At 36.3% G+C, this 12,077-nt stretch overlaps 1 protein-coding gene across 1 annotated transcript in view; it reads left to right on the plus strand.

Moving 5' to 3' along the window:
- Nucleotides 1-12,077, plus strand: part of CLASP2 (cytoplasmic linker associated protein 2) — a 163,234-nt gene that overhangs the window by 79,262 nt on the left and 71,895 nt on the right. Inside the window, exons 12-16 of the mRNA XM_029285485.1 lie at nucleotides 487-622; nucleotides 2,512-2,582; nucleotides 3,649-3,708; nucleotides 9,952-10,029; nucleotides 10,459-10,626. Coding sequence (XP_029141318.1) covers nucleotides 487-622; nucleotides 2,512-2,582; nucleotides 3,649-3,708; nucleotides 9,952-10,029; nucleotides 10,459-10,626 — 513 coding nt within the window. The remainder of the gene's footprint in view (nucleotides 1-486; nucleotides 623-2,511; nucleotides 2,583-3,648; nucleotides 3,709-9,951; nucleotides 10,030-10,458; nucleotides 10,627-12,077) is intronic.

The following is a 12,077-nucleotide window of genomic DNA, read 5'->3' on the forward strand; positions in this document are numbered from 1 at the left end:
TCAAGCACTACTATATAATAAAATGGGCAGAAGAATGCTGTTAAACACAGCAATTTTCACTTCTTTTCACAAATACTCATTTCTTACAACACCTTTCTATTGCTGTATCTGAAATTACCAGCAACCTTCCAGGGCAATCTCATACATAGCATCTTTCAGTTCTCTTAAGCAAAGTATCACCATGGTAGGAGTCTAGAATGAAAACTTAATTTTTGAAGGGCTGTGTACATATTATTTAAAAAAAAAAAAAGCATTCCATCAATCCTAACTGGCTAACGTTGGCTGACTAGTGTAGGGGAAGGAAATTTGGATTAAGGTATATGTTAATGAAATCCAGTAGGAAAGTTCTTAAAAAATTATGACAACTAATGGGTTTTGGAAAATTGAATATTCTGGAAAGCATTTTGTGATATAATGAATTGTTAAAAGTTTTTATATTGGCAGTTGAATGGATTTTGATAATTTGCTTTGTTTCATTCTTTCCAGCCATCTTTCAACAGTTCTGGGAAACAAATTTGACCATGGAGCAGAAGCCATTGTGCCTACTCTATTCAATCTGGTCCCTAATAGCGCCAAAGTAATGGCTACTTCTGGATGTGCAGCCATTAGATTTATTATCCGTGTGAGTATATTTCTATGTTACTTTAAGAAGCTATTGCCAATTAGGCATATAACTTATTGATTACTAATAACCAAGCATTATTTTCAGCAAAATAAACTGTATATTTGCAATGTGTAGACAATCATCTATGGTAATAAAAATGCTTTCTTTCAAACAAACAATAAAAACCCAAATATAGGTAGTCCTTGACTTACGACCACAAATGGGACCAGAATTTGTGCTGCTAAGCAAGACAGTTGTTAAGTGAGTCACCCCAGTTTCTGACCTTTTTCCTATGGTTGCTAATCACTGTAGTTGAAAATGTCTATGGAGATTCCCAGTCATCCAGGTCATAGTTGTCCCAAAGATGCTTTTTCACAAGGCAATTGGATTTTCTTGTTTTTCTTTGAAGACGTTTCGCTTCTCATCCAAGAAGCTTTTTCAGCTCTGACTGGATGGTGGGGAATGGAAGGATTTATACTTTTTGCAGACAGCTGATCATTTGCATTCTTTTAGAGACTCATTGAGGCCACCTGGAGGTTTATCCGTGTTGTCAGGGTCACCTGAGTAGTACAGATAGGCACACTACTTGGAATGCTGAAAGGACTATGTTATAGACTGGAGATAAATGATGTCGTATCCGTCCTCCTCTGTTGAGAGAGGGCTGTTCAATTTTGACATAGATGGCCTCTTTGAACCTCTTTTAAATCAGCAATCCTCTCTGTCCAAAATGTGGGCTTTGCTGTTTTCGAAAGAGTGTCCTTTGTCTTTTAAATGCAGATGGACTGCTGACTCTTGTCCTGATGGGTTTGTTCTCCTATGTTATGCCATGCGTTTATGAAGTGATTGTTTTGTTTCCCCAATGTACAGATCTGCACATGGCTCACTGCATTGTACTGCATATACCATGTTGCTCAGTTTGTGTCTGGGTGTTTTATCCTTGAGGTGGACAAGCTTCTGCCTTAGTGTATACTTGGGTTTGAAGTGTGCACGTATGTTGTTTTGGCTGAAGATCCTTCTGAGCTTTTCCAATATTCCAATATTGCAGTTGAGAAGTGAATCTTGGTTGTTAAGTGAATCAAATGGTTGCCAAACAAATGGTTGTAAGTCGAAGACCTATAAAATCAAAGTGGATAACTTAAAATGAAGGTATAGATAGTTCTTGAGTTATGACAACAACTGGAATTGGAATTTCCATTTTACTAAGCGATGTGGTCAAAAAGTGTGATGTCACATAACCACATTGTTTAGTGACAGCAATCCCTGCAGTCTCCATTGCTGTCCTTAAGTGAGGATAATGGGTTGCTAAGGAGTACTTCCTCACAACTTTATCCCAGCTTCCAACAACTAGAAGTGGAAAAACTGGCAGGAAGCTGCAAATTACATCAATCAATAAACATAAAAGCAGATGGGATTTTTTAATCTTAATTTTCTGCAACATTTCAGTCAGAATGCCCTCTCTTTATGTATATTAAATGTGGTACAGTATATAGAATACACATTTTATATGGGATTATATAATTTAAGTACTACCATCTGGTATTTAATTGGTTTATTAATTAATTTTAGTTTGATTAAAAATTGGACTCATGTTCATTTGAAGTCCTTCTTTGAGAGAAGATTGTACATACTTTTAAAGATAAACATTAAAAGAGCTGTTTTTAATATTTTAATTTTAAGAGATTGAAATGTATCTATCCAAAACTTTAAACCTATAAAAACCATATTCCAAATAAATTGCAATTAAAGTAAGACAAATTATACCAAGAGCCTTTATTGTTTTGTGTTTTATAACTTCATTTGTTTGTGAGACACTCAGAAATGGATATACTGTACAGAGATTAATTTGTTAACATTTTTTCTGTTGAATCCATTCAACTATATTTCAAGAGATTTTTTTTTCTTTTCAGCATACACATGTGCCAAGACTCATACCTTTAATAACCAGCAACTGTACTTCAAAATCTGTGGCAGTAAGGAGGTGAGGCTTTTGAATTTTAACCTTTGAAGGTTATATTAACCAACGTTAGAAAAAATATGAATATCTCTAATAACAATTTTAAACTCTAGCAGTGTAGCATGAAATCTGTCAGTGTCAAAACTATAATCTGGCACTTACTTGTGGGTAAGCCTCACAATGTCATCAGGACATCACATGAGAAAACATGAATAAGATTGCCTGTAAATCTTGAAACACTAAAAATTAATGGTAACTATATTTATAAGTCTGGCAGAAATCTAGATAAGATAAGATAAAATAACCTTTATTGTCATTTTTTTTACTGTAGGCACAATGACACACATCAAAAAATGAAATTTAGTTGCCCGCTCTCAAAGTGAAACACATACATGACACACACTTAAACATACTATGTACAACATATGTATAGACCCATACCCCTACATATACATAACAAATAAATATTAAATACTGTCCATCTTGAATATATAACGGAAGGAGGAAGCTTGAGAGTTCACAAGGTTAATGCTGTATGGAATGAAACTATGGCTGAGTCTGGATGTTCAGAATTGTTGATTTTTCCCCTATAATCTGACATGAAGTACATTTTAAGGAATGTTTATAGGCATATATTTCAAAATGTAATAAATGGAAATCAATATTAAGAATGACTTCTGCCATAAAATATAGCTGCATCTAGGAGGGATATTTTTATGAATTTAGATATAGGACTTTCCTGACAAGTAATTATCAAGTTACAACAGTAATTGGGACCAGAATTTCCATTGATAAGTGATGCGGTTCTAAAACACAAGGTCACATGACACATCTTTGCTATTCCTTATAAAAATATCATTTTTTAATTATTAAATGTTGAGTTGTATGGACCATCCAGATTTAACTCAAAGAAAGAGTTAATAGAAGGGGATAAAGAAATCATGATGCCTCCTTCTAAATTCAGTATAATTGTTTGTTTGTCAAATTCCCTGACTTCTAGTAATTAAAGCCTTTTAACAAGTTAGAATCTTTACCTTTTGTAACTAATTCAAATACATTTAGAACTGAATTTAAACCTTTTATTTTCTAGGCGCTCTTTTGAATTTCTAGACCTATTGTTGCAAGAATGGCAAACCCATTCTTTGGAAAGGTAGGATTTGTGCCTCTTTTTTAGTTCATAAAAATGGTTCCTTATTTATGAAATAAGTTTCTTCTGTACTTTTAAAATACAAAATATTTTATTTGTTTCATAAAAACTATGAATCTTTTCTAAAAACAATGTGATCTAGACTTGAGGCTCTCTCTATGGTTGTATCTCTGTGTGTATATGTGTGTGTGTGTATGAGAGAGAATTGTTCATATTATTGCATTAATGCAAGAAGCATTTGAAAAATTTTAATGAAAGAGTATTGGCAAAAGAAGTCTAGGTGCACTGTTTCAAATATATATTTCAGTTGCCTTACATTGTGATGATAAACAGTATTGTAATTGGTATGAGATTTATTCAGAACCCTGTATATGATCTGATGAAAAAATGTTATGTACTAGAAAAACCAATGCATTCCAAACTGGCTTAACACTGGAAGCTTTGTTTGTTACCTTTTTTGTTTGTTACCTTCTTTTCCTTTAACTGTTCCCTATTTTCTCTTTCATTGATAGAGAAGGGATAGAGAAAATAAGTATATCAGCTTCTCTGTGTGTAGTTTTAATTAAATATGTCAGGGAAATGTTTTGGAACAGATATTGCCTCAAATATGTCAATTTTGAATTGTATTGCTAACAGGAATAAACATAGTATTCTATATATTACTGGAGTGCATTTAGCAGTTTTCCATATAATTTAAACTTTCCTGATAAATTTTACAGTTTTTAGATGAATTTAGTTGCCATCTTTATGCAGATTCATTGAAATAATCAAATGTTTTCGTACTGGTTAATTCAGCTTCTTATATTTTCTGCAAAAAGAAAAAAAATAGTTGATACAATTTATTATTGTTGATCACACAGTCAAATATTTAGACTGTTTTTGTCACAGGATGTAAGTTGTTCCAGATAAAACCGCCTTTTATAAATGACTGATGATTTTGTTAATGTTGATAGTTGTTCAAGTAGTCCTCCATATGTTTTGGAGCTGCACCCAGGGCATCCATTTCTATTAGAACTAACTTATTTTCTTTTTCCACAGTCATTCTACTTCTATTTGCAAGTCTTTGTATTTTGTGATATTATGATGTTTCGTTGCAGTCAGCCAGATGTTTAGAATGAATTAAGATTCCACCTGTTGAGTCCTTCCCAAGGAACTGGGATAGAAAGATGTTGTTGTTTGGTAATGTAAATTTATTATTGTGGTTGTCACACAGTCAGTTTAGATTAGAGTTGGCATTTTTATCCACCTATATAATTCTTCCAAAGGACCTGGGATAGACAGATGTTGTTATTTGATGGTGTTAAAAGTATTATAGGTTGTAAGCTATTTCAAGTAAAGTTGCCTTTACTTTGATTTTGTCAATGCTGTTCAAGCAATGCTCCAAATGTTTTTCTTAGTTATTCTACTTCTGTTTGCAAATGTTGTACTTTGTGATTTTCTCCAGTTCTTTCTCTTCTATCTGCTGTCTCCAGGTACTCCTAAGTCTACTAGCCAGATTTTTTTGCCTAGGATGCTATGTGGCAGGTGCTTCTCTGTTTGAATTCTAAATCCCAAAGCAACTTAGCTTCTTCATTTTCTATTACTTAGTTTATTTTGTACCATTTCCTGCTTAAGAATAAATAGTATTTCTTGTACATCTTCTAATGCACCATTGTTGCTATTTTTTCATGCTGTTGTTTGCAGTTCATCAGTGCAGTCTTCTTGCAGCTAACTAGGTGGTCCAGTGTTTCTTCAGCTTCTTTGCAGAGATGGCATTTGCTATCTGTACTGTCTTTTCAATTCTGACTTTGTAGACATTTGTTTTAAGGCTTGGTCTTGTGCAGCCTGAAATAGCCCCTCAGTCTCTTTCTTCAACTTTCCTGTCTCAGCTATTGTCAGGTCTTGTTATTATCTGCTTTGCCTGCTATTTTTATTTGCTGGCCATGTACTAGCTTCAGTGAATTGTTCATACTTTTCCTTATTTCTAATGCTCGTTTTTTAATGTACTGGCAATGAAATATTTTGTCTTGCCAGCTCTCTTTTCTGTTCTTCATTTAATCTTTTTAGTAGATCAGTTTGGCCTCTCTGTTGGCCGCAGAGCCATGTGAATGGCTGGCCAATGTGCGCAAGTGCATGCACTTCCATGGCCACAGTTCTGTGAGTATCATGGCCATTCACAGCCCCACAGATGTTTACCCCTCCCACAAAGCAATCCCTTCTTCCACCCCTCCTCCCACTCCAGGTCACCAACCCTGAAAAGTTGGGGAATCCTGCTTTACTCGGTAAGCCTTCAGTGCATCTTCTTCACTGTCCTGCAGACATTCTTCCAATGCTTTGTGTGCACATGATAGGAAATTGGGAGGGGGGGCAATGACAGGTGAGAAGGACCAGAAAAGCTGGATCCTGTTTGTACCAGCATCCCACAGCCCAGGCACCCTGAGAAATATGCAGATTACCTCCAAACGTCTCAAGATTTCTCAAAACATCTTGGCGAGCTCCAGTTGGCTGGAAACAGACTGGTCATGGGGGGAGGGATGGGCTAGGGAGAAAACCTACCTTTTATTTTTTGTATCCAGCGTGTGTGGATTTCAGAGCTGGCTTGGCTTTACTGCAACCGTCACTCTTAGTAAAAGAAACCCTTACTTTAATCAAAGGGAGTGAAAGGCTTTTCTTTCGTAATTGGGGATTGGGGCAGATCTGATATTAAGCCAGCTCTGCAGTTGTGGTCAGCCCAGAGAGGAACTCTGTGGGGACTATGCAAATGATGTCAGTTCAAGGGAGTGACTAGGAAGACTTTGAGGCCTGTGAGGAAGCATCCTCAAAACCTTCTTCTGGAGGGCTGGATCTGTCTGGATGGATGGGAGAGGACAACCCACCAAGATCCCGATGGTCCCTTGGTGTCAGGAAAAAGGAAGAATGGGAAGAGAAATCCATAGGAATGACATTCACCCATAGAAGGTGAGACAGCCGCCAGCAAGAGACCCAGAACTGGAGGAAGAATTGAGCACAGGCAAGCCAGAGCAAGAGGACTGGATGCTAGAGCAAGACATAAACTTCATGAGGCGCTCATTTGGTAGTTTCAAATCTCGAGAAGCCTAGCCCGGGCGGCACATCCCACTGACCGGCCAACTCCAGCCACAGCAAGTGAGGGGGCAACTACCTCTGTCACCACAATGGCAGCCGCAACAAGCCCCTCAGCAACTGCAACCGCCCCAGCACCTGACCTCGCTGCCCAGCCTGTACCAGCTGTAGGAGCAGAATCAACAAATGGAGAAGACCCAACACACCAGCCCTGGGAGTAAAGTTCAACTGAGATCCCCAGCAATTGGGGTTCTTCCTGGCACACGTTTGGACATACGTGCAAGAGTATGATCCAGAAATAGCCACCAAAGGGGCTAAGGTGCAGTGTGTGACCATGGTGTTAGGGGGAGCTGCAGCTGAATGGATGGTCACCCTTCACAACAATGACAGAACCAAGAAACCTCGATCACTTCATAGTTGCACTTTGGAAGAGCTTCAAAGACCCTCTAGCCAATCACACAGCCAGAGATTGCATAAAAACCATTAGGCAAGGAGACGGTGATGGCCGAGTACAGCCATGAGTTTTGCGACCTGGCCTTTGGACTGACTGACTGGCCGGAAGACTTCTTGATCGGATGCTTCCAAGGCAGGCTAAATGACAAGGTCTGCAACACCTGCATTTCCAGAAGTGTCCCCCCCCCCAACCTCCATGACTGGTATGTCCTAGCAGAGGAAGTGGAAATCGACCTGGCTCAATCCAGATATTGGCCAAACCGTGGATGGCGAAGATCCTCCCATGAAAAGAAAGAGGCCCCAAAATCAGCGCCATGTGAGCAGAGCCCATGCTGCCAATCCATTGGCTGCTTCAGGTGTGGGAAGGAGGAGCAGCAAGCTGCCAACTGCCAAACTGCATGCCCAGCTACGAAGGCAACTCAGGCTGCTGCCCCAAAACCAGAGAAACCACAATAGCAAGCCCATGAAACCTCCTTAAAGGGAGTGGAAGTCGTAGAATTCACCCCATTGCCCAAGAGGATGGGAGAACCCCAACTGATCCAGCGGGGAACCCAGTGGAAAACAAGTCAAACTACGACAATGATCCCTACATTGCACAGTCAATCGGTGACCATCCCCATAGAACTGAAGGACATGCTGGCCCATTTGGTCAAAGGAAAGGTCTTCACCAGGTTGGATTTGCAGGAGGCCTACTACCAAGTGAGGATCAAAGCAGGGGATAAGTGAAAAACGGCTTTCAGTTGTCTCTTAGGTTGCTTCCAGTTCTGGGTCCTCTCTTTTGGACTACAAGGGAACCCTGCTATGTTTATGCAGCTAATAAACTAAGTGCTGCATGAATACCTGGGAGTTAATTTACCTGGACAACATTTTAATCTATATTGAGATCATGGCAGAACACGTAAAACTAGTCAGAGCTGTGCTCAAGAAGCTTCGATGGTTGAACTATATGCCAAGCTATCCAAATGCAAATTCCACCAGAGTAAAATTGATTACCTAGGTTACTGCATCTCCCATGAGGGGATAGAGATGGACCCCAAAAAGATGCGGGAAGTGCTTTTCTTTTCTAAGGGATCAGATTGGGGCAGGTCTGAAATTAAGTGCTATTGCTATTTATAGTGATATATTTTTATCAAAATAACTCTTGAGGTTATTTCCATAGGACATCTTGATTCCTTCAGTTTCACTATTTTTCCTCTATTACTGGCGAGGTGGCACATTTGTGTAGTCCAGACTCCATTGTAATATCTTGGCTGTATATTTGGAAACTATTGAGCAGTGATTCTATTTCAGATAGTGTTTTTCTATCATTTCAGATCATCCATGTAAAAGGAGGTAGGATAGCTTGGCAGATGTTTTTGATGTTTAGTAGCCATGGCCTACTATTGACAGAGGAATCAGTGCAGTTGTGAATTATTATTATGATTGATTGCACAGTCAACCAGATATTTAGAATAGATTTGGCATTTTTATGCACCTATCGAATCCTTCCCAAGGACCTGGGATAGGTAGATGTTGTTGTTTGATTGTGTTATCATTTCAAATTTGTTATAGTTGGCCAACTTTAATGCACTCTAATTTTAACAGCATCTCTTAATAAACTGTGAAATCATATTTGTAATAATGATCATCTCAGTCAAATATAGTTCTAAAATTGCTTTTTGCATTCAAACATTAGATCTGTAACTGAAATCCTCTCCTCTAAAGAGAAACATTTCATTTATAGAAATTTATTTTTGAATGATAACAGTTAAGTCTAATTTTTGTCAATGATAGTGGAAAGAATTGTAAATAGTTTTTTTATATTTCCTAGAAGAGAATTTTTGCACACTCATATCTATACACTATTCTTTTCTTATCTGATCAAGATCACATATTCATTTTTTTCTGGTTAATCTTGGACTTCGTTTTTCTTTTCCTTACTAATATATCCACCTTAATTAATGATTAATATCTCAATAGGGAATCCATCTAATTCTGGTGTTTTACATCTTGTCTTTTTTAAACTTCTACTTCAGATAGTGGAGCAAATCCAAGTTGTTTTTGTAATCTACATATGGTAGCTTAATTTTATTTTTTAAAAAAACTAAATATCTTCATTCAATACATTCTCTGGATTACTATATAAGTCTGAATCAAATTTTAAAAATTGACAGTTTATATCTTATTAAAGTTTTATAGATTTCATCTCTTTCACCTCTAATAGTTGGAATCATTGCCTTATCTTTCTTTTGTATTAACTAAGATCTTACCAGATCTTTCACCATTCTCCCAATATCTCTATGAGAAACATATTAACATGAATTCTGTCTATTTATGATATACTGCAGAATTGCTATCTTGCTAGAATTTCAACCCATAATCCTCATTCCGGTGTAAACCAAGAGCTTCCAAATTTCTTTTCCAGATTTCCTGCAGAACTCAGACATATCTTGACCCCAGATTTTATTATATCTCCTCACTAGGCTTTTCCCAATGTTGTCCCAAAGCAGGGAGATATTGTACTCTTTTATGTGTGACTCAAGACAAATCATCAAATCATTTGCTTGTCCATATTAGTCCAAGTACTAATTAGAACCATTTAGCATCTGGGTCTGGGTAAAGCTGGCAAGGTTCTCTACTCTTATTTGAGAACTTTCTTGCATTCATTATCTAATTTTTTTCAAGAAACAGCAACTCCTCTGATGAAGTTAAGATAAATTGGAAGTAATATTTATTTCTGGTTTTCCCTTACAGGCATGCAGCTGTTCTGGTTGAAACTATCAAAAAGGGCATTCATGATGCTGATGCTGAGGCAAGAGTGGAGGCACGAAAGTAAGATTAATTTAAAGTTAGGCTTAACTAATTTTGAAAACATTGATACTTTTTAGCAGAAAAAGATAGCCCCCATATTTAAGAGGGGAGTTTCTAGGGTTTATACATATTGTTGATTTTTAATTTTGTATGCCACAAGGTGTCATTGTGTGTTAGTTGGGTGGTTACATACATTTATTTAATAAACAAATAAATAGATTTATGTGACGATCCACTAACATACAATGACTCCAGGGAGCATACACAGTAAGTTAATAGTTATTGTTCTTTTCCATTTTAGCTATTTACGGAGACACAGTTTTGTGATGTTGAGAGTTTTCTCATTTTTTAAAATGTTAGAAAGATTATTTTTTTACTAGTGTTGGAAGATTATTTCTGTTTCCAGAAATGTTTTCCTTCCTCTAATAAATTTTATGTTGTTTCTTTCAGGACTTATCTGGGCCTAAGAAATCATTTTCCTGGTGAGGCAGAAGTTCTATATAATAATCTTGAACCATCCTATCAAAGAAGTCTCCAGACTTACTTAAAGAATTCTGGTAGCATTGCATCACTTCCACAGTCAGATAGGTCATCTTCCAGCTCACAAGAAAGTCTAAAGTAAGTATCAATCTAGAAGAAAATACTTTTATCCACAAGATCTATATACAGTCCGCTTCAGATTAGGGCATTTTTCTTGAACTTATTTCCACCTACAGAATAAGAAACTATAATATTGTCAACCTTGCGGGGGAGTCTAGACAAGAGGCACTCCTAGACATAGCAGCTCTAACTTTATTATTTCATTAACAGATTTCTTTAACAGAATATTGTAAATCTGAAAGTACATTTCTCACCTCTCACCTCTACAATCCAAAAGAAACAATCCAAAAGAAACTAGGGAGAGTCTCTTCTCAGCCATTTGCCATATCCACAGTCCTGCAGGTTCAGCTGCCTCTTATCTGACTTTTGCCTAGTCTTCAGCTCTTACTCTTGCCTTCCAAGGCCATTTCCACTTGTTATTACAGATAAAAATGTATTTTTAATGTAATATATCTTCACTGCCTTATTTAGATGGGACCTATCTTTCAGTGCACATTCAATATTAGGTAGTAATGTGAAAGCCTATAGCAGGTTTTGTGAAATAGTGACACAGAATTGAGCTTTTCAAGAAAGTGTTTCAAGATTTTTTTCCCCCAAAGAAAATAATGTTTCCTGATTAGAGTTTTTATAGAAGTTTAAGTGTATTGAAGAGAACAGGAAATGTTTACTCTTTTATATATATATATAACAAGTTTTATTGGTTTTTTAACTTTTACAACAGATTGCTCAAGACACACCGTGGTGGTTAAGTGATCAATCATCCAAAAACAAAATCATATAATAGCTCAAATAAATACATTAAATGTTCCCTCTCTATTTCCCTCAAATAATATAACCTATTTAACACAATCCATTTGTACATTACATATCTATAAATCCTAATCCTGTTTTGAACTTTATTAATTTACAGTTACCATAGTCCAATTTAATCTTAGATAAACGTATTATCACTTCGGGTATTCCTTCTAAAATACTAATCCATTTTTAGTCCTTTTTAGTGTTTCGTTAATCAGACATATGACAGATATATTCTAATTCATAATCTCATAAATCATTGATTTTATCACAAATCTCTCTTATTTCTTCAGATAGCATTTAAATCTCATTCAAAAAGAACGCACCTATTATTACACAAAAAAAGTCTTACTAACTTAACACACTCAATTAGTTGTTAAAGCAATCCGAATTTCTAAAAACCTTTCATATTCTTATTCTCATTCCATTACAAAATAATTTTCATACAAATAAACATATTATTCCAAAAAGTACATTCTTACTCTGTTTAACATATCTATTCTAATAATCACAAGTTTTCAACTCTAAATCTTAGTCCTAAAATCAATCCATATTTCTCAACCTTTTTAATCCATTACATATAATTTTAAATTTTTCTTTTTAGTCTTGTTCTGGCTTTCTTTTTATGCCAAGCAGGTTTCCATAACAAAGCCTCTATTTCAGCAAATAGATCT

Source organism: Protobothrops mucrosquamatus, unplaced genomic scaffold (genome assembly GCF_001527695.2).
Source record: "Protobothrops mucrosquamatus isolate PMUCROS unplaced genomic scaffold, P.Mucros_1.0 scaffold_177, whole genome shotgun sequence".
Lineage (NCBI taxonomy): Eukaryota > Metazoa > Chordata > Lepidosauria > Squamata > Viperidae > Protobothrops > Protobothrops mucrosquamatus.